This window comes from Culicoides brevitarsis, chromosome 2 (genome assembly GCF_036172545.1).
Source record: "Culicoides brevitarsis isolate CSIRO-B50_1 chromosome 2, AGI_CSIRO_Cbre_v1, whole genome shotgun sequence".
NCBI classification, from domain to species: Eukaryota; Metazoa; Arthropoda; class Insecta; order Diptera; family Ceratopogonidae; genus Culicoides; species Culicoides brevitarsis.
Window position 1 is genome coordinate 41419313 of NC_087086.1, and position 21278 is coordinate 41440590.

Below are 21278 nucleotides of genomic sequence, written 5' to 3' on the forward strand. Positions count from 1 at the left end.
TTCGAGGGGTCTTTGTGACGAAATTCCGTCGACGTAGTATTTAAGTCGGGCATTCCTTTAGACTAAATTGCGTGGTTTGTAGTAATTCGAAAGCTCGAATGCGATTTTTCTGACATTTTTTCGTATTTTCAACCCTTTTTCATAAAAATTTTCAAGATATTGTGTTCAAAATTAATTTTTGAATTTTTTATCTTTAAATTTTTTGTGAATTTTTTTGAGCTAAAATTGCTTTTTTTTGTCTTTAAGCCTCTTAATAAATTTTTAAGCCTCTTAATTTTCTCATTTTAGTTGAAAAATCTTCAAAATTTCATCTCAAAAAGCTTCATTTCATCCAAACTCAAGTCTCGAGTATCATTAAGTCCGAAATTTGCAACCTCCAATTGTATGAGAAATGATTTTTCATAAGGAAATTCACCCCGACGCAATTTACTTTGTTTATTACAACGCAAATAATGCAAATTACGCTGCAACTGGCCATTTTGACGCGCACTACAAAAGAAATTGTACTTTGAAAAAAATTGTATTCATCAAAAATTATAGCTTCAATATTTATAAACCGCATGAAAAATAAAAAATTTCTGTAAAAAACAACCTTATCAAACAATATTTCGTATAACATGAAGGCACTATGGGTATAAAATATGAGGAACTATTTGCTCGAGTGATGCAACTCGATAATCTCTAAGATGCTAACGTATGTTCCCGCAACGAATCCAACGATACCAAACAGGATGAGAGTCAAGTTTAGCCACAAACGCCATTTCCAGAGACCCAAATCGTCGCAGAAAACGATCAAATCAATCACACTTGGACCGATTATTCCTGAAAATATAAAAAAAATGTTTAAAAATTTAAAATTTTTCATCCGATTTAGTTAATTTTTTATTAATTTTTTTTTTAAATTTATTTTATTTTTTTTTTATTTTAAAAAAAATATTCTGAGATCTAAAATATTTTTTAATTTTTTTTAAAAATTATTATTTAATTTTAATTTAATTTCTTAATAAAATTTTTTAAATTTTTTTTAAAATAAAAATTAAATTAATTTTAAAATTTTAAATTTTTTAATTAATTTAAATTTTTTTAAAAAATTTAAATTTATTTTAATTTTTAAAATTTTTAATTTAAGTTTTTTAAGTAAAAGTATTAATATAATTTATAAAATTTTGCAAAAATTTTTATTTAAAAAGCATTTTTATGTTGTTTAAATCCAAAATTGGAAAATTTTTAATACAAAGTAGATCAAATTCTTTAAAATATTTTCCAAAAATGTCTCTTATCGTCGATTTTCAATACAAAATCAAGCAAAAAATCATTTTTCTTACCTAAAGTCGAAAGACACAACGCTCCAATGAGCGAAATGAAAGGCTCCAAATCCGGAATTGCAATCGAAATAACTACCGTCAAAATTACCAACAAAATTCTCAACGTATATTCGGCATGCACAGAGTGTTTCGTAAAGTTATTCTTCATCTTGTTCCAAATAATCTCGACAGGCACGTAAAATTGCAACGCAAACGTCAAAAAAATAGCCACAGCGATCATAATTTTCACAGATTGAGCGGGAATTTCCTCTACAGGAAGATTTAACGTAATTGAACCTTGAGTCGCATCTCCAAATTTCACATATCCCAAGAATCCAGTGACAGCATATGAGATAACGACAACTGACATGCCGATACAAAGCACCGAGGGACATCTAAAAAGTTCGATTTTAATAAAATTTCGTTAAAAATTGTGAAAATTTTGATTTACGAACCCAATGAAATGAGATGGAGTCTTCATATTGTTCTCCAAAGACATTACAACGCCAATTCCTTTGAAGAAAAAATTCGTTTTTAATTGCAAAATTATTTTTTTAACGAAATGAGATTACCTTCCAATGCGAAAATTACTGTCCCGAAGAATTTGGGCATCTTGTCGATGCTTACGACAGCTGGTCGAGTATTAAAATCCGGAATATCTGTTACTAAATAGTAAATTGTGATACTAATTGCAATGAAAATCAACGTATTCGCAATCATCGACAATGGAGCCAAATATTTCAAGTTTCTACAACACAAAAAAAGGGTCAAAGTATCATCATCGTGTTCGTTCAACAACAAAAAAGGGTCCTTACCGTATCAAGTTAATCAAAATTAGGGGAAGTAACAATGCGAAGATGTACCATCTTACACTCAGGCCCCATCCGAAGTAATTTTCGAAAACTTGTTCCAAGTTTCGTGCGACGAAAATGTTATAAACTACAAAAAATTCATAAAAATTAACAAAATTTTAAATTTTTCGACAGATTTTCGACTTACCGCAACAACATCCCAACAAATCAATTATCAAAAACGAATCAACCAAGAATCTCGCGAGACGGGAATACTTGTGCAAACTATCAGGTCCCGTCAGAACAGCCAATTCCGCGATATCTGCATAGTTTAGTGATGGCACTCGCTTCCTGTGACACAACTTGTGCGCTGATCTCACTAAAATATGGATGCAATATGTACATGTGAAGCCAACGACGCATGTTGCTATCAATCCAAACCATAATCCGGCGTTCGAGAAAGCAAGAGGCATTGCTACAAGTTAAAAATAATGAAAATTATTGAAAAAAAAATCACAAAATTTTTAAATTACCTAAAATTCCTGACCCCAAAGAACCTTTGAGCAAATGAATCAACGTCTCGCCATCACTGAAAACAAAAATTTTATTACTTTGTGTCTTTTTAATTTTATTGATTGACAACAAAATTGCATAATTTGATTGTTTTGCACAGTGACAATGAAAAAAATCCATAAATAAATGACTTACGTTGTTGGATGGGTTAATTTTCGATGCTCAAAAGGATTGTACTCGACATCGAATTCAGGATCGTCTTCTTCGCCATCGCCTACTAAAGGAAATGATGATCCAGCAACGAGTTCTACAGGACAATCGTCAAGTTCGCGACGGTTTCTTTAAATTAAAGATAAAAAAAATAATTAAAAATTGAATTATTTTTGATGAATTAAATACTTTTTGTTACATTTGATAAAAAAAAAATAAAATATAAAAAAAAAAAAAAAAAATAATTTTTTAAAAATTTTATCTTTTTGTGTCTCATTAAAAATTAAAATTTTATAAAAAAAAATTAATTTTTCATGAAATTTTTTTTGAAAAATCCTTTGAAAAAAGTTTTAAAAATATTTTTAACGAAAATGTCTCTTTGTGATTTTTTTAAATTTAAAAAAAAAATCGGTAAAAACTTAATTTTTGATAAAATTCCGAGATATATTTTAAATAAAAAAAATTCAAATCTTTCTCCTTAAAAAATACTGAAAAAAAAAAATTACGAAAATTTTTCAATTTTAGGAAATATTTTTATTAACAAAAATTAAATTTTTAATGAAAAAGTCTCCTTATAATTTTTTTTTTTAATTTTACAAAAAAAATATTGAAAATTAATTTTAAAAAAAATCTTAATTTTTTTACAAAATTTTGAGAAATATTTTAAATAAAAAAAATATCAAAAATTTATATGAAAAAAAATAATTTTTTAATAAAAATATTTCCTTATAAAAAACTTTTTAAAAATTAATTTTCACTAAAAAATGTTTTTTTTTTATTTCAAAATTTTCTGAAAAAACTTTATTTTCTAAAAAACTTACTTTGCTGTAAAGATATTGCACTCATGTATGCTACTCTTTTTATCATATTGGCGATGATCCTAAAAAAAAAATTAAGACATAAAATTTTTTATTAACTTTTTTTTCTGCTTTTGTCGCCACGACAACAAACGATTAATGTGAACAACTGCCGTCATTCGCGCAATGGACAAGAATTTTTTTATTGTCTGTTACTACTTCAGCAAGAATGGACTTTCGTTCTAAGTACGCAAGAATGACGGCAATCTTATTTTAAAACATCGCAGTTGACTATTTGTCAATGATCTACATATTTGAAAGACAATAAAAGTAGAACAGACACAATTTTCGTCACTCGTGTGTGTGTTCGCGAGACTGAAATTGAACGTAAATTTCACCTTTTCACCATTTGTGCCGTTAGTTGACGCCATTTTCGCCTTTTTCGCGATTCACTTGTTTTTATTTATTTTTTTTTTTAGAATATTTCTTGGTTGATTATCTTATTAAGGAACTAATTATTTATGTTTATACATCTTCTTTACGTAATGCTTTTCACTTTCCCACTGAATGGACTATTTTTAAATTTTGCCGAGCAGTGCGGAGATTTTTTTTTTTTGTTAATAATTTTCGCTCGCGAGAGCCCACAGAAATTTTCTCTGTTGATGTTTTTCATCGTGCGTACGTGATTTCGTTGATTATTTATCTGTAACATGTGCTGTGGTCGCTTCTCGCGCGTGAATTGTACTCTTGCTGGATGGATATTGCCATCACGCCGCGTGTCGTTCTTTCCCAACGCGATATTCGGTGAGTACGGAACCACAAATGCGTAAACAGGTGGCTGGAAAAGTGCACTTCCGATATCTAAAACGACAGAAAAAGTGCCTTGAATGACAATGAAAATGTTAATTTATGAATGAAACGAATTTTTTTTTGGCAAACTTTTGAATAAATTAAGAGGAATTTACAATTGTTACCCAAAAATTGTGTACAAAAAAGTGTCTATGTGACAGAGATGTAAAAAAAAGAGTAAAAAGTGAGAAAAAAAAAATTTTGAGAGTGAGACATTCATGTGCTAATAAATTTTTGATTGATTTAAATTGATTTAATTGACAAAAATTTGCCAAAAAATGATCGATTCGCTCATATCATAGTCTAAAGTACTCTCAACAACTTTGGATTTTTTGCTTCGAGCACTTCAAGCAACGCACCTGTTAACGTTGCTTCACACAAAAAATGACGAGATTAACCTCTTTCGTGATTTGCGCGGCGGACAAACACCCAAACGAATTTCATTAATTTTTTTCAGTGCGTTCTTGAATGGAGGCCTTTTGAATTGAAGCTCTTAATAACGACGTCGTCGCATCATCGCAGCATCGCTTAAGGGTAAGGTCAATAATTTCACACAGCACCGAGATTACGACATAATAAATGCGCGCACTATTTTCTACATTATTATGTGCCTCGTATTCTAATTGAAAGTGGCCAATTATTCAATTCATACCTTTAACAAATCTCAGTACTTTTTGCTAAATTCTAACGACTTTTTTTCAGTAGTTGTTGTTGATTCGCACGACCGTTAGCATCTCTTGGCTCGACATCTTTGTCAAAATTAGCGAATATGGGTTCAGTTAATCGACAACAAGACATCGAAATGCGATCAAAATCCGACAAAAATAAAGAATTTGATCCTTATGAGAATCGTACGTTGGCGAAACCAATCACGTGAGTCCTTGAAAAAATCCTTTTTTCATTAAAAATTAATTTTTTTCATATTTTAGCAACTCCGAGACGTTATTTCATCTCCTCAAAGGATCTTTGGGAACGGGAATTTTGGCGATGCCTAATGCCTTTCACAATGCCGGATGGTTAGTTGGATCTGTAGGCACAATTTTCATTGGTAAATTACACTTTATCCTTAATAAGCAGTCCAATTGAACATTTTTTTATAGGATTTGTGTGCACATACGCCATTCACGTGTTGATTGCCGCCGAGTACGAAGTGTGCAAACGAAAGAAAGTATGAATTATTCAACGTCAATTCAGTTTCTTAACAAGTGTAAATTTACCTTTTTATTTTTTATGAGCAGATCGGAAGTCTAACTTACACGAAATTGGCTGAATTGTCGCTGTCTGATGGACCTCCGTTATGTAAAAAGTTGGCGCCATATATTGCGTAAGATTTTTTAGGCTATTTTCGGTATTTTTGATGAAATATTGTTTTTTTTTTCAGGACAATTATCAATATTTTTTTGATCGTGTATCAGCTTGGTATGGATAAATTAAATTTTTTTTTTTAATTTTTACCAAAAAAAAAAAAAAAATTTTTTTATAGGAACATGTTGTGTTTATGTCGTCTTCGTTTCCTCAAACATCAAATCGATTGCTGAATTTTACGTCGGAGAAGAAGTTGAGATCAGAGTTATAATGCTCATCATATTGCTTCCTTTGATTTTCATCAATTGGGTGAGATTTTCAAATTAAGGCTGTTCCAAATTTTTTTTGAACTTTTTGTCTCATGCCTCATTTTAAAAGTTGAAAATTAAATGAGACAAAATAAAAAAAAAAGTTGAAAATTTCATCAAACTTGATTGTTTTTTGCCTTTTTCCATATTTTTAAAAGAAATTTTCGAAAATTTTTTTAAAAAATTTTAATTTTTAAGAATTTTTGTATTGAAAAACGAAATTTGACATGAATTTTCTTCTTTAAAAATATTTTCGAAAAAAAAAATTTTTTCAAAATTTTTGACATTTTTTTTTTTGAATTTTTGTCTAAAATTTAAACTTAAAATATTCTGAGATCAATTTTAAATTTTTAAATTTTCATTCTTTTTACCATAAAAATAACTAAAATATTCATTACCTAATGATCAAAAATTGTTAAAATTTTGTCATTTTGTATGAAAAATTATTTCAAAAAATTTTTTTTTTTAAATGAGACAAAAAATAAAAAAAAGAACTTGAAACGGCCTAAATACCTAAAAAAAAACGAAAATTAATTAAAAAATTGAATTGCAGATCAGAAATTTGAAACTTTTGGCACCTTTTTCGACGTTCGCGAACTTTGTGACGTTAATAACCTTTGGCATCATCGCATATTACATCTTTAAAGACCCATTAACGCTCGAAGGAAAAGAGGTTGCAGGCGAATTGAAGCGTTTCCCATTGTTTTTTGGTACAGTTTTGTTTGCTCTTGAAGCCATCGGTGTCGTAAGTTATTAACAATCTGTAATTTTTACCTGTTTAACACTAATTAACACTTAATTAACAATTTTTATCAAATTATTTTTTGTTTTGACTCTTAAATTGGATGATTCATTGTTAAAAAAATGATAAAAACAAACTTTTTTCGCCTCACAGATCCTTCCATTGGAGAACGAAATGAAGACTCCCAAAGCATTTGTGACAAAATGTGGCGTCTTGAACGTTTCCATGATCTTCATTGTCATCTTATATGTCGGCATGGGTCTTTTCGGGTACATCGCCTATGGAGAACATGTTCAAGGATCCATTACACTCAACTTGCCGAGTCATGAAATGTAAGTTTTTACCTTGAATTCTTCCAAATTTAACAAAAAATCTTGTTTTAGTCTCTCACAAATCGTCAAAGGCTCTTTGGCATTCGCAATTTTCATTACTCACGCCTTGGCATGTTACGTCGCAATCGATATCGTATGGGGCGGATTGAAGTCTGACAAGAATCAAAGTCATCAATTGCTCAAGGAATATGCAACGAGAACGATTTTAGTGTTAATTACATGTAAGAAATTAATTTTTAATCGAAAAAATGTAAAAAACTGTCAAAATTTACCTTTTTAGTCGGTCTTGCTGTTGCTATTCCAAACCTCGAACTCTTCATCTCCCTCTTCGGATCGCTGTGTTTGTCGTTTTTGGGACTTGTGGCTCCCGCAATGATCGATATGGCAGTTTTTTGGGGCGATTTTGGCACATGCAACTGGAAATTATGGCGAAATATCTTCCTCATCGTCTTTGGATTGTGCGGATTAATTACAGGAACGTATACGAGCTTATTGGAAATCATCCATACCTATTTTTAAGCAAAAAGTTGTATTTAAATCTGAAAATATAAATAAATGAATTAAGATTTCGTCGCAAAGGGTTAACGAACTTTTGCTCAAATCGAGAATTTGAATGCCAACCAATCGAATTTCGTTGCGTTGACCAATCAGAATGGATTCTCTCACAAGGCGCTATTCATTTGAGTTGCGGAAAGGTAAAGGGGGTTCATAGAATGTGTTCAATAGATGTTTTAAAGGGGGCAGAAATGAAATTCGAGCGTCGTGAATGAACGATGATGATAGAATAAAAATAAAGGGAGCCGTCTCGCTGCTCATTGCATCATTTGAGTCTGAAAAATTGACGAAAATACTCGAATTACGGTATCAATTGCAGATCGTGAATTATCAGCGAGCGATAACAAAGCAAAAATAAACATCGAAACATTGCAAAATATTAATTAATCATCGACAGAGGAAATTTCCGATACTAAAAAATTCTGAAGGAGGAAAAAATCGTCGTCAATTGTGCGCACGACTATCAAAACGACGAGGAAAATATCGTATGATATTTTTGAGTGTGCGGCATTTCTACATTACAGAGACAAAGCAGTATTATTCAGGCAGTTCACAAAACAACAAAAGTTGAATCATTCACCAAATTAACGTGTAATAATTTTTTTCGTGTGTTTTATAAATAAAATCAAATAACGCACGGTAATTATGGAGGAAGTTCAAGGTTGCGAGAAAAACGGAACTAAATCTGATCGGGAGATTCGTGTATGGTGCGATGGATGTTATGATATGGTAATTATTACCTATAAACTATAATAATTTCTCATTTGTAAATCAATTCCGGTCAATTTTTTTAATTATTCAGGTGCACTTTGGTCATGCAAACAGTTTGCGACAAGCGAAGGCATTGGGACACTACTTGATAGTTGGCGTTCATGATGATGAGGAAATTACGAAGAACAAAGGCCCGCCAGTTTTTACGGAGGAAGAGCGTTACAAGATGGTTGCGGGCATCAAATGGGTCGATGAAGTTGTGAAAGGCGTCCCGTATGTCACGACATTGGAAACTCTTGACAAATATAATTGCGATTTTTGTGTGCATGGAGATGATATTACTTGTGCTGCTGATGGAACGGATTGTTATGCCTATGTCAAAGAAGCGGTGAGTCATTTTTATTTGAATTCTGAAAAGATTTTAAAAGACCTTGAGTTAAAAATTTGCATAAAAAATTTAAAAAAAAAATAAAATTAAAATAAAAAAATAAATAAAATTTTAAAAAAATTAAAAAATTTAAAAAAATTTAAAAAAATAAAAAAATTTTTTAAAAAATTTAAAATTTAAAAATTTTAAAAAAATTATAAAAATTTAAAAAAATTATAAAAATTTTTAAAAAATTTTTAAAATTATGAAAATTTATGAAATTTTTTAAATTATGAAAATTTATGAAATTTTTAAATCATGAAAATTAATGAAATTTTTTTAATTATGTAAATTTATGAAATTTTTTAAATTATGAAATTTTTTTAAGAAAATTTAAAAAATTCAAAAATTATGTAAAATTTTGAAAATTCATAAAAAATTTTAAAATTCAAGAAAATTTTAAATAAAATTTTACAAAAATTTTTAAAATAATTAAATTTATAATTAAAATTTTAAAAAATTATTAAAATCATAAAAATTCAAAAATTATGAAAATTTTTAAAATTTAAAAAAAATTATTAAAAAATTTTGAAGTTAAAAAAATTCAGAAAATTTTTGAAAAATTGTTACAAATCAAGTAAAAATTTAAAATTCGATTTTTTAAAATTTTTGACTAAATTTTAATTTTTTTGAATTTCTTTACAGAATCGCTATAAAGAAGTATTTCGCACACAAGGCGTCAGTACAACGGATTTAGTAGGTCGAATGTTGCTTATGACAAAAAATCACTTCAAACAAGGCGAACACGAATACAACGTAGAAAAAGACGGTTCTTCAAGCATGGGTCAAGATCACGAAGCTCGTTCCCCATGGACTGGATGTTCGCAATTTCTCCCAACAACACAAAAAATCATCCAATTCAGCGATGGCATTCCGCCAAAACCCACAGATCGAATTGTTTACGTTGCCGGCGCTTTTGATCTCTTTCACGTCGGGCATTTAGACTTTTTGGAACAAGCAAAGAAGCTCGGCGACTACTTGATTGTCGGTTTGCACACAGATCCCGTCGTCAACAGATACAAAGGCGGCAATTATCCCATCATGAATCTGCATGAACGAACGTTGAGCGTTCTCGCGTGCAAATATGTGAACGAAGTCGTGATCGGGGCTCCGTATTTCGTGACGGAAGACTTGATGAATCACTTTAAAGTTGATGTTGTGTGTCACGGGCAGACAGTAATTGCTCCCGATGAGGGAGGATTGGATCCCTATTCGGTGCCGAAAGCGATGGGAAAGTTTATGTTGGTCGATAGCGGGAATACGATGACGACGGAGCAAATTGTGCAACGCATCATCCAACATCGATTGGAATACGAGTCGCGTAATAAGAAAAAGGAGAAGAAGGAAATGGATCTGATCAATGCGATGCAAAAGGGAAAAATTGCGGCAAAATCTGGCTAATATTAGTGCGCACTTTCGTCGGAATAAACGTCTGTTCGTCGTGTATCGCGTAATCACATCCGGATTCATCTAGTCTTATCGCTTCTTTGTACTTTTTTTTACATTCCGCACCACACATTTGACGAATTATTTTGAATCATACGTAAGACGAATCTCATGATAAGAATTTTTTTCCTTAAGTCGTTACAGATTTTCTTAAAATTTTTTGTCCTATTTTTTTAATTTTTAAAAAAATTTCAAAAAAAATTAAAGCAAATTAAAAAAAAATTCAAGAAAAATTTTAAAAAACAAAATACATCTTAAAGATGCTCTGAATAACTTTTAATTTTTTTGTATAAAAAATTAAAAAAAAAAAAAAAAATTTTAAAAAATTAAAAAAAATGTTTTCTAAAATTTTTGTCTTTTTTTTTAATAAAAAAAAAAAAATTAAAAAAAAATTTCTTCACTGAAGTTTCGAATATTAAAAGGACAAAAAAAAATTTTTTTTTAAATTTGAAACGACTGAAAACGAAAAAAAATTGAATACAAAGAATGAATGATGATGAAAGTGACCTCGAACTTTGTCTGTGTTTTTTTTTTCAAAAAAACAAAAAATTCTCGAATGGATAAACAAACAAAAAAAACTTCGATCGCTTGTTTGCTTGTGTGTTCAGCTTCTTTTCCGCTAAAAATATAAAAAAACAAAAACAGACGTTTAATCCCATTAGCAACAACTTTTAAGTACGAAAGTCTCGTGTGCGCTAAAATATTATCCAGCTATTTTGTGTAACTTTTTCATTTTCTCCAACTTACAGGAAACTCTTAATCTTAGTTAGGTAGCGTAAATAAATAATTAAATTAAAAAAATTAATGAAATTGCAATCACAAAGAGACTCGAACGGAGATTTAGTGTTAATTTTTAAGACCAAAGCCAATTTTGTTGTGAATTACCGATTTTTTTGTGTTTTTATATTTTTGTTGAAGAAAAAAAAATATTTTTGTAATAAATAGTTAGTTAATTAATTTAAAAAAAGGATAGTTTTAAGCCAAAGCTGCTTTACAAGTGTTTAAAAAAAATCTAAATAAATTTTCAAAATTTTTTAAAATGTTAATCAATCAATTATATTGCATTAGATGTGTAGCCAAAGGTTAAAATAATTAATAAAGCTCAATTATTTCTTTCGTTGAAGCCAAAAAATTGCATTTTTAATTTTTTTTTTTTAAATTTTTATCAAAATTTAACTTTTTAGTTTAATTTAAACAGAATTTGATAAGAAATTAGCATGGAAACCCTTATAGAAAGTTATTTTTAAAGAATTGGGTCATTGAACGCATTAAGGAAGGTCAGTGTAATGGCAAATAATTAAATTTTGAGTCTTTTTTGAATATTTTTTTTTACGATTTGAGTGCATTTTTATCATTTTTGAAGCTCAAAATTCAAAATTTGTTCAAAAATTCAAATTTTTTTGTTAAATTTTACATGAAAATTGTCAGAAACGTTCGAAAATTTCTTACCTGTGATAAAAAATTCATGAAAAATTTACAACTTTCTTCAAAATCGAAACCGACAGACTTAAAATTTTTCAAAATTTTGCCTTAGAACGTTCAAATTATTCAAAATGGCTTGCAAGGTCATTATCAAATGACATTTGAAATCGAAATTTTCACATCATCTCAATAAAATTCAAAAAAATAAAAATCAAAAATTCTTGATAAGGCTATCAAAGAGTTCGTTGACTCTTTTGAACTCCCATTCTTCGCAGAAATATTCTTTCCTTGTTTCGAGAATGATTAGAAATCGACTTTTGTAATTCTTATCTCTTCTCATGACCGAGCAAATGAAGTTCAAAAAGTGCGTCGTCACACATCATAAAGTGTGCCAAGAATCTAAAACTCGAATTTGAACTCGAATCATCCGATATTTTTTCCACGTTGTTTACTACGTCGCTTACTATCTCGAGCATTCTCTCTCGTAAAATGCTGGAAGATGATAAGAAATGCCATTGAAAATTTTTTTAGATGACGTTTCGTTTTATTTTTAGTCAATAATTCAAGATTCTCCGTTACACATGGCTTGATAACGTTGGACATATTGCTCACATTGCTCGTCTAAAATGAAAAAAAAAATTAAAAAATTTTTCTAAATTTTTTTAAAACTTACTCTTGAGAAAATCCGGATTTCCTCTTAACCGAACGTTTCGCTGTTGAAAAAAGACAAAAACTGAGTAGAAAACGAGCGGATCCTGATGTTTGTTTGCCGCTTCGAGGAATTTTCGCGCCGGAATGTTATCGGGATTGGGTTGAGCCTTTGCCAACTTTAGCGCGTCGATGACTTTTCCCTTTTCTAACAGCACTTCGATGATAATTTCGTTGGCATTTAGTCTCGCAAGCATATCCATCGCCGCTTGGAAGATTTTTTCGTCGACTTTTGACAAGGAAAGCAAAAAACACGCAAGAGGCTTTGATTCGCTCAACACACTCAACTGCAACATTTGATGCAAGGCGTTCAAATTTTTGTTCTTGACCATTTCCATGATGATCATCTTACTTAAATCGTGTTGAATGGTAATTCCTTGCTTCGTTAATGAGTAAATGTACTCGATGAGAACGTATTCAAGATGCTCGGCATCCGCAATTGTACTGAAAACGCTCGAAAACATGTCACTTTGCGTGATTAGAACACGCGGCGGTTCATAATTCTTTGGAAAAATTGAATTTTTCGTCGAAATTGCCATTTGTGAGAACAGGTCGTTGTCCAAATCTTGCTTGTAGATCACATTTAACTTGTCAAAAATTGTTTCGATCACAGGAAGCTTCACGCCGCTATATTGCGTACTCACAAGATCACGAATAACTGACAGGACGATCTCTTTGGCGCCCGTTCTTCGTAACAAAAAGTCAGTTAACTTGACAAAATCGCCAATATGTTGCGCGAGGGCTTCGAGACAAATCTCCAAATTCCATAAACATCCCAATTTTGCGTCAATTACGATATTTGGTTGGAATAACACCCAATTTGGGGAGTATAAATCGCATTCCATGGTACTTGTGTCGTACGAGAGACTTGGAAGCTTCAGATGAAACGGTTTAATGGGCTTTCCCGGCGTCAATGGGAGATGTGTTGTAACTCCCGTCACAGAATCTGTCTCGCCGGGTAGATAAATGTCGAAAATGAGACTCGTTTTGGAGGCTTGATGATGTACAATTACCAAATCGTCGACGATATTGATAGCGAAACGCCCCTGATGTCCCAAACGGAGAATATAAGACTTTTTGGGAGCTAATCCGGGACCATTTAACGTGTAAACGACAATTTCTACAAGGCGACTTTGGGTTTGATGAAGTATAAAGATGGAACTTATGCCGTAAAGTACTCCTAAAGTAACGTCTCGTTCGAGAACGCTTCTTCCGGGTTCAACTAAAAATGAAAAAAAATTATTTTAAGTTGAAATTTGATGAAAAATCATGAAAAACGTACGTTCTAACATCGGTAATTTTGTAATAACGCCTTGTTTGATCAGCACAGGAGTTAAAATCGTTCCGTTGCTTGATGAAAGTAACGCAAAATTACTCGCAGGACACCAAGAAAACCAATTTATCGTCAAATTGCACGTTTTAAGGGATTTTAATTGTTTTTTCTCAACCAATACGTTGAAAAGTTCGACTCCTGCATTACTGATGAGCACAACTTCTCGCGTATGTATCCAAATAAACCCGAAAATTGTGTGTTTGCTCTTGTGTAAGATCATGTCAGCGAGATTTGGTTCCCCGTTTATGAAATTTATGAATTCTACACTATTTTCAGTCCTTTGAACGGCGATAATTTTGTGTTCGGGATCGGGAGACATTTTTATGCTTCGAATTGGACCTCGATCGGAGGCTTCCATGATGAAATTTATCGCCTGATCGGGATTCAAGGGAGATTTTACTGTAATTCCCGTTGCTCCGCCGCTTCGAACAGAAAAGACCTGAAAATAGAATTAAAAGAGAATTTTTTGGATGAAAAATGAATTTTTGCTTACTTGTTTGTTTGAATCGTCGAAAAAGACGTTCGTTAGTTGAGACACAGAGTCGAAACGAACGACATTTTTGCTGGATAACTCCAGATAATACATTTTTATTGCTGATTTTGAAGGAGTAATATTTGTTTACTTCAACAGCTGATGGGAGTTTCATCCCTCTGAAATTTTTGTGTAATTTCGATGCACATAGTTTGCGCACAAATATAAAAATTAAAATTGTTTTTTTTATTTAAAAAAAATAAAATTTTTTAAAATTTCAAAATTATTTATTAAAATTAAAATTTTTAAAAATTTCAAAATTAATTTTTTAAAATTAAAATTTTTATAAATTTTGAATTAATTTTTAAAATAAAAATTTTTACGAATTTCGAATTAATTTTTTAAAATTAAAATTTTTACGAATTTTGAATCAATTTTTTAAAATAAAAGTTTTTACAAATTTTGAATTTATTTTTTAAAATAAAATTTTTAAAAATTTCAAAATTATTTTTTTTCTCTTTTTGTGTGTAAGACATTTAAATTTTTTAAAAAATTATTAAAAAATCAAATTTTATTTTTTTTAGTAATTTTTTTGTAAATCTTTAAAAAAATTTTAAAATTTCTTTTTATTTTTTTTAAATTTATTTTTTAACTTTTATTTTAAATTTTAAAATTTTTTAAAATTTAATTTTTAATAATTTTTTTGAAAATTTTGAAAATTTTTTTAATTTTTTTTTTAAAATTTTTTTTTAATTTTGAACATATAGCACAAATTCACTTTACACAAATTTCACAGGGTATTTTCAACTTCATTCGCCTCACGACGCAAACCAAAATACCAAAACAAAGGAAATCGCGAAAAGAGTTTTTTTGTAATTTTTTTGATTTTTGTCGCGTGCCGAGAGTCTCGAGCACACCGCAAACATGCGTTAAAAACTAAAACATTCCCCGCACATCACATTAGTTGTACACAAACCATTCCTCGAAGCACTTCTCATTCCGCGACGGCGAAAGTTTCAATCGAAAGTGAAATCAAACAACAATTTAGTGACTGACTAGAATAACAATTGCAACCCTTCCCAGTCAATTAGCGAACAAAGAAATCATGTCTTTGCGACAAAGTACGAGTAACGAGGCAATTATTAGCGCAACAACGAGTTCAGCAACCATCAGTTCGAATCTCTCGAAGGAATCCAATGACACGGAATTTTCCGAAAATGGATATTTTTGTCAGGGAAGCGGGCATTATGAAAGTCTTGCATCCCAAATGTACGATTATTACAAACAGAACAAACTTTGCGACGTTACGTTGATCAGCGGGCTCGACGGGAGACGATTTTCCGTTCATCGGTTGGTTTTGTCATCAACGAGTCCTTATTTTGCAGCTGTAAGTAAAAATTTTTGAGAGTTTTAGAATTTTTTATTGAAAAATTTTCTTTTTAGATGTTTTGTGGAAATTTGAGAGAAGCGACAGAACAAGAAATAACATTACAAGAAATGGATGGTGATTCATTATTTCAACTCATTCAGTATTGTTACACAGGTATGCGCGTTCCAAATATGGAATTTGCAAGTTTTTCTATTTTTTTGTGTGGTCGGTTCCTTGTTCTCGCGCACGTTGCGTTACTTACAAGACAAAGAGTTTCATTATGCGCCAGATGTGCTAAACTTCTAATTCTTTTTATTTTCTTCTCGAGTGATTTGATGACTAATTTCGTCTCTTTCTTTGCACTTTTTTTTAGAATTTCTGAAAAAAATAAAAAGTTTAAATTTTTTTAGAATAAATTCAAAATTTCATGATTCTAAAAATTTTTAAATTTAAAAAATTTTTTTTAAATTAATTTTTTTATTTTTTAAATTTTATTTATTTTTTGAATTATAAATTTGTTGAAATAATTTAAAAAAAAAATTGAAAAATTTAATTTTAATTTTTTTCTTTTAAAAACTGAAAATTTTCTTAAATTATTTTTTTTATTATTTTTTTTTAAAATTTATTTTTTTTTTAAATATTTTTCGTAAATTTTTAATTTATTTTAAATTTTATTTTTTTTTTCTTAAAATTTTTTTTTTTTTTTTTTTTTTTTTTTTTAAATTTTTTTTAAATTTTTTTTACATTTAAATTTTTTTAATTTAATTCTTTTTAATTTTATAATTTTTGATCATTTCCTTACCTTTTTCTTTCTTGTTTTTTTTTAGGTACAATCGATCTAAGAGAAGAAACTGTCGAAAAATTACTCGCAAACGCTTGTCTCTTGCAACTCACAACTGTCTCTCAAGCATGTTGCAATTTCCTTGCTCGTCAACTTCATCCCTCGAATTGTTTGGGCTTCGCTCTGTTCGCCGAACAACAAGGCTGCAAATCTCTTTTGGATCTCGCTCATGCTTATACCTGCCAAAAATTCATGCAAGTGTGCAAAAATCAAGAATTTTACGATTTAAACAAGGATCAACTTGCCGCCTTGCTGAAATCCGACGATCTCAATGTCCCATCGGAGAAAGAAGTCTTTTTTGCGCTCACGGAATGGATTCAACACGACACTCCGAATCGCAAAAAATATCTTGCCGAGTTATTGGCTTTGATAAAACTCCCCTTACTTGAACCGTCGTTCATTGTGGATCACATTGAGAAATTAAGCGACGTGAATGAATGCCAAAAACTCCTTATGGAAGCGATGAAATGGCATTTGTTGCCCGAAAGACGAGCTGAATTGGTCTCACAACGTACAAAACCTCGAAAATCCACAATTGGGAGACTTTTGGTAATCGGAGGAATGGATTCGAACAAAGGTCCGTTGACGATCGAGAGTTATTGTCCGCGAAATGATGAATGGAAGTTGTTGAAAAATCTTCCGGCGAGAAGATTGCAATTCGGCGTCATACAAATCGATAATAAAATTGCGATTGTTGGAGGTAGAGATGGGCTGAAAACTTTGAATACTGTTGAATCCTTCGATTTGGCAAGTATGGTATGGCAACCTCTTGTTCCGATGAACACGCATCGTCATGGATTGTGTGTCACGTTATTGGGAGGCGCATTGTATGCAATTGGAGGACATGATGGATGGTCTTACTTGAATACGTGCGAAAGATATGATTTTCAGGCGAAATCGTGGAGTTTTGTTGCTCCAATGCAATGTTTGAGATCAACTGCGGGAATTGCCGTACTTGGAGGAAAAATTTATGTCGTTGGAGGAAGAGATGGAACCATTTGTCATCGATCTGTGGAGTGCTGTAAGTTATAAATTTTTATGAAAATTAAAAAAAAAAAAATTTGAAAAATTAAAATTTTAGTAGAAAAATTTTTAGAATTGAAAAAATTTTGTTCGAAAGTTTTTATAAAAAAATTAATATTTTTAAAAATTAATTTTTTTTTACAAAAATTTTTATTTTTTTTTATAACAAATTTTAATTTTTTTATCAATTCCTAATTTAAAATTTTTTATCAAAAAAAAATTTTTTTGATCTTTTTTTTTTGAAAAAATTTAGAAAATGTTCTTTTTAAAAAAATTTGTTCGAAAATTTTTATAAAAAAATTAATATTTTAAAAAATATTTTTATATTATATATATATTTTATATATTTTTATTATATCTCAAAATTATTTTTTTTTTAAATTTGTAAAAATTAGAAAAAAATTGAATATTTCAAAGAAATTTTACAGTTTCTGATAAAAAAAACTTTCAATAAAATTCAAAAATTTTTAAGAAATTCTTTGAAAAAAATTAATTTTTTTTTTATGAAAAAAATCTAAAACAAAAATTTTCATGTTAAATTTCAGACGATCCCCATACAAACCGTTGGAGCAACAAAGCCCCCATGAACAAACGACGCGGCGGAGTTGGCGTTGGTGTCTGTAACGGTCATCTTTATGCTTTAGGAGGTCATGACACGCCCGCATCTAATCCCGCCGTATCTCGAACTGAAACTGTTGAACGCTATGATGTCGCTACCGATACATGGACAATGGTAAAAAAACAATTTTTCACTCAAAACTAAATTTTTCTTTTAAAAAATTAATTTTTTAGATCGCATCTCTCAGCACAGGACGCGATGCAATTGGCGTCGGCATTTTAGGAGGATCTCTCATCGCTGTCGGAGGCTATGACGGCAATTATTTGCGAACTGTCGAAAAATATGACGAAGAAACCAACGAATGGACCTCTTTGGCTCCCATTAATTACTCTCGCGCGGGCGCTTGTGTCGTCGCTATTCCCAATGTCTATTCATCTACGGCTTCCATTGTTTGCACAAACACTGCAAATAACAACAATAATAACGCTACAAGCCCAACGACGACGAAAAATGATTAATCTCAGTGAAATAAGACTAATTTTTTTGATAGAAGTGATTTTTTTGAATTCTTTTTTTTCGAATATTTTTTTGTACTCTACTCGAATGTATTTAATCAATTAGCAAGTAAGAAATGTGATGCGAAACACAAAAAAAATGTATTAAAATTGCCAATTTTTGTGAAAAAAAGGCAAAAAATAAAAATATCTCATTTTTACCTTAGCGGCGTTCGTTATTCTAAAAAAATTTATTGTAAAAAGTTCATTCTGGAGAGGATCAAATTACAAATCTAATTCAAATGGAAAAAAATTACTACACTTACGAGCTAAAGTTACATTATATATTGTTAGTTAAGACACAAAAGAATGTGATTGTTAAGTTTTTTTTAAGAATTTTGTAAATTTCTTCCGAAATCGTCAAATTTAGGTCACTGACCTAATTTTTTATGGGAAAAGCAGTCTTAGAAATCGGCATCTAATGTGAAAACGTTGTCAAGACGACTCGCCATGACGCCTGCCTTTTGATATTCTCCAACTTTTTTCTCGAAAAAGTTCGTTTTGCCCTCCAACGAGATGAATTCCATGAAACTGAACGGATTTTTTGTGTTGTAATATTTCTCTTGTTCCAATTCCAAGAGCAATCGATCTGCCACAAATTCGATATATTGCGACATAAGTTCGCAATTCATGCCCAACATGGCAACCGGCAAGGCATCAGTCAAAAATTCTTGCTCAATTTTGACAGCTTCCGTGATAATTTCCAAAACGCGTTCCTTCGGGGGCTTTTGGACCAAATGTTTGTACATCAAACACGCGAAATCGCAATGCAAGCCTTCGTCACGCGAAATCAACTCATTGGAAAAGGTCAAGCCAGGCATAAGTCCGCGTTTCTTCAACCAAAAGATCGATGCGAAACTTCCGCTGAAGAAAATTCCCTCGACAGCGGCGAAAGCAATGACACGTTCAGCAAAGTTGGCGTTTTTGCTGCAAATCCAACTCATTGCCCAATCAGCTTTTTTCTTGACGCACGGGAGAGTTTCGATGGCGTTGAAGAGGAAATCACGTTCTTGAGGATCGCGAATGTACGTGTCGATAAGCAACGAGTACATTTCGGAATGCACATTTTCCATGGCGATTTGGAAACCGTAGAAGCAACGAGCTTCGGTGATTTGAACTTCTTGCGAGAAACGTTCAACGAGATTTTCGTTGACAATTCCGTCGGATGCGGCGAAGAATGCCAAGACGTGAGAGATGAATTTGCGCTCGGATGGCTTCAATTTCTCCCAATCTGCCATGTCTTTGGAAAGATCAACTTCCTCGGCGGTCCAGAATGAAGCTTCAGCCTGAAATTTAACAAAAAGAAATTAAAATTAGGTGAGTTTTGAGAATTTCGAGAGTCAATTTTTATTTTTTTTTTTTTCAATTTTTAGAAGAAAATTAATTGAAATTTTAACAAAAACTATTTTTTTCTTAAAAATTTTAAAATTTATGTTCAAAAATTTGATATTTTTAATTTTTAGACTCTTGAAAAATAACAATTTTAGATTTTTTTGAAGAAAATTAATAAAAATTTCAAGAAAAAGCTTAATTTTCTTTAAAAATTTAAATTTTTAATTAAAAGACTCTTGAAAACACGTAAAAAATTTCTCAAAAAATAATTTCTGTAGAAAAATTGATGAAAATTTTCAAAATTTCGTCTTAAATGAGCAAATTTTTACCTTTTTATACATTTTCCATATATCATGATACTCGATGGGGAATATTACAAATCTCCGTGGATTGTCTTTCAATAGCGGTTCGATGCTCGGATCGAATTCCATTGATTTCTTATTAGCTAACGCTGAGCCGACAGCATTTTGGGGTGTCTGCAGCGTTTTTACTGCTTCGTCAGTCTTTTCAACGGTATTTTGGTTTGTTTTCTCGCTCAGAATCTTGCGAGGGCTCTGAAAAAAAGAAAAATTAAATTTGCATGTGGATTTGCATTTGTGGCAAGAACAAAGGTGAGATAAGAATTTTGTCAATTTTGAACTGAAAATCGAAAATTTCAACTCTCAGTTCATGATTTTTCACTTTTTTATTGCTTTTAAAGAGGTTTTAATGAGTTAAAAGTGAAAAATAAGGAAAAAGAGGGTTTTTAAAAATGGAGGGAAAAACGCGTCATTGCGAAATTTCCATTTTGTGACGAAATTCAAAGCGCTTTTCTTACCTTAATTGTGAATTTGTCCATTGTTTCGATGATATTTTCCTTTTCTTGCATCATTTTTGGGTTTTTTAAAATTAAATTTGGAACTTTTTTAAGTGAATTTGTTGAGATTTTGCAAAATTACGTCTGTTGTCCTCCGAGGTTTTTCGAAAAATGACAACCGTTTTTCCCGCTGATGGCAAATCTTGAATTAACGAAAAGTCAATTTGTAATAAAGGCTGATACAAATATCAAAAATGTTTCCGATTTCATTTTTTGAATTTGAGATTTTTTTTTTTTTTTTGATTTTTTGAATTTTTAAGATTTTAAATGCTTTTGTTCATAAATTTTGAAAATTAAATAAGATTAAAATTATAAAATTAATTATTTTTTAATTAAAATTTCGAAAAAAATAAAAAAAATTAATTTTAAAACTAATTTTAACAAATTTTTAATAATTTCTAAATTTTTTAATCAAAATTTTTAAAAATTTAAAAGATTTTCTTTCTTTTTAGATTTTCGAAATAAACTTTTAAATTAAAAAAATAAAAAATTTTGAAAATATGAAACATTTTTGACAAT

At 30.4% G+C, this 21278-nt stretch overlaps 6 protein-coding genes across 6 annotated transcripts; 3 read left to right on the plus strand and 3 right to left on the minus strand.

Moving 5' to 3' along the window:
- Positions 1-396: 396 nt before the first annotated feature.
- Positions 397-4165, minus strand: LOC134831635 (proton-coupled amino acid transporter-like protein pathetic). The gene is made up of 10 exons (XM_063845424.1): positions 4014-4165; positions 3640-3698; positions 2804-2947; positions 2629-2684; positions 2304-2570; positions 2120-2243; positions 1877-2052; positions 1760-1817; positions 1326-1699; positions 397-822 (listed from the first exon to the last, which is right to left on the minus strand). The coding sequence occupies exons 1-10, from the start codon at positions 4044-4046 to the stop codon at positions 650-652; spliced, it is 1464 nt and encodes a 487-aa protein (XP_063701494.1). The 5' UTR covers positions 4047-4165; the 3' UTR covers positions 397-649.
- A 1031-nt stretch (positions 4166-5196) lies between these two features.
- Positions 5197-7719, plus strand: LOC134831639 (proton-coupled amino acid transporter-like protein CG1139). The gene is made up of 10 exons (XM_063845429.1): positions 5197-5337; positions 5394-5512; positions 5565-5632; positions 5703-5788; positions 5846-5883; positions 5948-6078; positions 6631-6822; positions 6973-7151; positions 7203-7372; positions 7432-7719. Exons 1-10 carry the CDS (start codon positions 5234-5236, stop codon positions 7668-7670), a joined length of 1326 nt encoding a protein of 441 aa, XP_063701499.1. The 5' UTR covers positions 5197-5233; the 3' UTR covers positions 7671-7719.
- Positions 7720-7975: 256 nt separating this feature from the next.
- On the plus strand, positions 7976-10481 carry LOC134831642 (ethanolamine-phosphate cytidylyltransferase). Its single transcript, XM_063845432.1, has 3 exons — positions 7976-8435; positions 8509-8805; positions 9490-10481. Exons 1-3 carry the CDS (start codon positions 8352-8354, stop codon positions 10243-10245), a joined length of 1137 nt encoding a protein of 378 aa, XP_063701502.1. The 5' UTR covers positions 7976-8351; the 3' UTR covers positions 10246-10481.
- Positions 10482-12234: 1753 nt separating this feature from the next.
- LOC134831629 (regulator of MON1-CCZ1 complex) lies at positions 12235-14392 on the minus strand. The gene is made up of 4 exons (XM_063845419.1): positions 14247-14392; positions 13703-14192; positions 12386-13642; positions 12235-12333 (listed from the first exon to the last, which is right to left on the minus strand). The coding sequence occupies exons 1-4, from the start codon at positions 14337-14339 to the stop codon at positions 12275-12277; spliced, it is 1899 nt and encodes a 632-aa protein (XP_063701489.1). The 5' UTR covers positions 14340-14392; the 3' UTR covers positions 12235-12274.
- A 670-nt stretch (positions 14393-15062) lies between these two features.
- LOC134831630 (kelch-like protein 5) lies at positions 15063-18744 on the plus strand. The gene is made up of 5 exons (XM_063845420.1): positions 15063-15612; positions 15669-15768; positions 16422-17456; positions 18004-18191; positions 18251-18744. Exons 1-5 carry the CDS (start codon positions 15331-15333, stop codon positions 18533-18535), a joined length of 1890 nt encoding a protein of 629 aa, XP_063701490.1. The 5' UTR covers positions 15063-15330; the 3' UTR covers positions 18536-18744.
- Positions 18744-20882, minus strand: LOC134831640 (ribonucleoside-diphosphate reductase subunit M2). The gene is made up of 3 exons (XM_063845430.1): positions 20721-20882; positions 20233-20457; positions 18744-19857 (listed from the first exon to the last, which is right to left on the minus strand). The coding sequence occupies exons 1-3, from the start codon at positions 20772-20774 to the stop codon at positions 18976-18978; spliced, it is 1161 nt and encodes a 386-aa protein (XP_063701500.1). The 5' UTR covers positions 20775-20882; the 3' UTR covers positions 18744-18975.
- Positions 20883-21278: the final 396 nt, after the last annotated feature.

Excerpts from the sequence above, each read along its gene's own strand:
- LOC134831629 (XM_063845419.1), bottom strand. The coding sequence starts at position 14,339 with ATGTATTATCTGGAGTTATCCAGCAAAAATGTCGTTCGTTTCGACTCT. Across the intron at positions 13,643-13,702 it reads AAAATTACCGATGTTAGAAC|TTGAACCCGGAAGAAGCGTT; the intron begins GTACGTTTTTCA and ends TTTCATTTTTAG. Across the intron at positions 12,334-12,385 it reads AAATCCGGATTTTCTCAAGA|ACGAGCAATGTGAGCAATAT; the intron begins GTAAGTTTTAAA and ends TTTTCATTTTAG.
- LOC134831639 (XM_063845429.1), top strand. The coding sequence starts at position 5,234 with ATGGGTTCAGTTAATCGACAACAAGACATCGAAATGCGATCAAAATCC. Across the intron at positions 5,338-5,393 it reads ACGTTGGCGAAACCAATCAC|CAACTCCGAGACGTTATTTC; the intron begins GTGAGTCCTTGA and ends TTCATATTTTAG. Across the intron at positions 6,823-6,972 it reads CTCTTGAAGCCATCGGTGTC|ATCCTTCCATTGGAGAACGA; the intron begins GTAAGTTATTAA and ends TTCGCCTCACAG.
- LOC134831640 (XM_063845430.1), bottom strand. The coding sequence starts at position 20,774 with ATGATGCAAGAAAAGGAAAATATCATCGAAACAATGGACAAATTCACA. Across the intron at positions 20,458-20,720 it reads TGGACAAATTCACAATTAAG|AGCCCTCGCAAGATTCTGAG; the intron begins GTAAGAAAAGCG and ends TCTTTTTTTCAG. Across the intron at positions 19,858-20,232 it reads TATGGAAAATGTATAAAAAG|GCTGAAGCTTCATTCTGGAC; the intron begins GTAAAAATTTGC and ends GTTAAATTTCAG.
- LOC134831630 (XM_063845420.1), top strand. The coding sequence starts at position 15,331 with ATGTCTTTGCGACAAAGTACGAGTAACGAGGCAATTATTAGCGCAACA. Across the intron at positions 15,769-16,421 it reads CATTCAGTATTGTTACACAG|GTACAATCGATCTAAGAGAA; the intron begins GTATGCGCGTTC and ends GTTTTTTTTTAG. Across the intron at positions 18,192-18,250 it reads CTACCGATACATGGACAATG|ATCGCATCTCTCAGCACAGG; the intron begins GTAAAAAAACAA and ends TTAATTTTTTAG.
- LOC134831642 (XM_063845432.1), top strand. The coding sequence starts at position 8,352 with ATGGAGGAAGTTCAAGGTTGCGAGAAAAACGGAACTAAATCTGATCGG. Across the intron at positions 8,436-8,508 it reads GCGATGGATGTTATGATATG|GTGCACTTTGGTCATGCAAA; the intron begins GTAATTATTACC and ends TTAATTATTCAG. Across the intron at positions 8,806-9,489 it reads ATGCCTATGTCAAAGAAGCG|AATCGCTATAAAGAAGTATT; the intron begins GTGAGTCATTTT and ends ATTTCTTTACAG.
- LOC134831635 (XM_063845424.1), bottom strand. The coding sequence starts at position 4,046 with ATGGCGTCAACTAACGGCACAAATGGTGAAAAG. Across the intron at positions 2,948-3,639 it reads TGCAATATCTTTACAGCAAA|AAACCGTCGCGAACTTGACG; the intron begins GTAAGTTTTTTA and ends TTTAATTTAAAG. Across the intron at positions 2,053-2,119 it reads ATTTTGATTAACTTGATACG|AAACTTGAAATATTTGGCTC; the intron begins GTAAGGACCCTT and ends TTTGTGTTGTAG.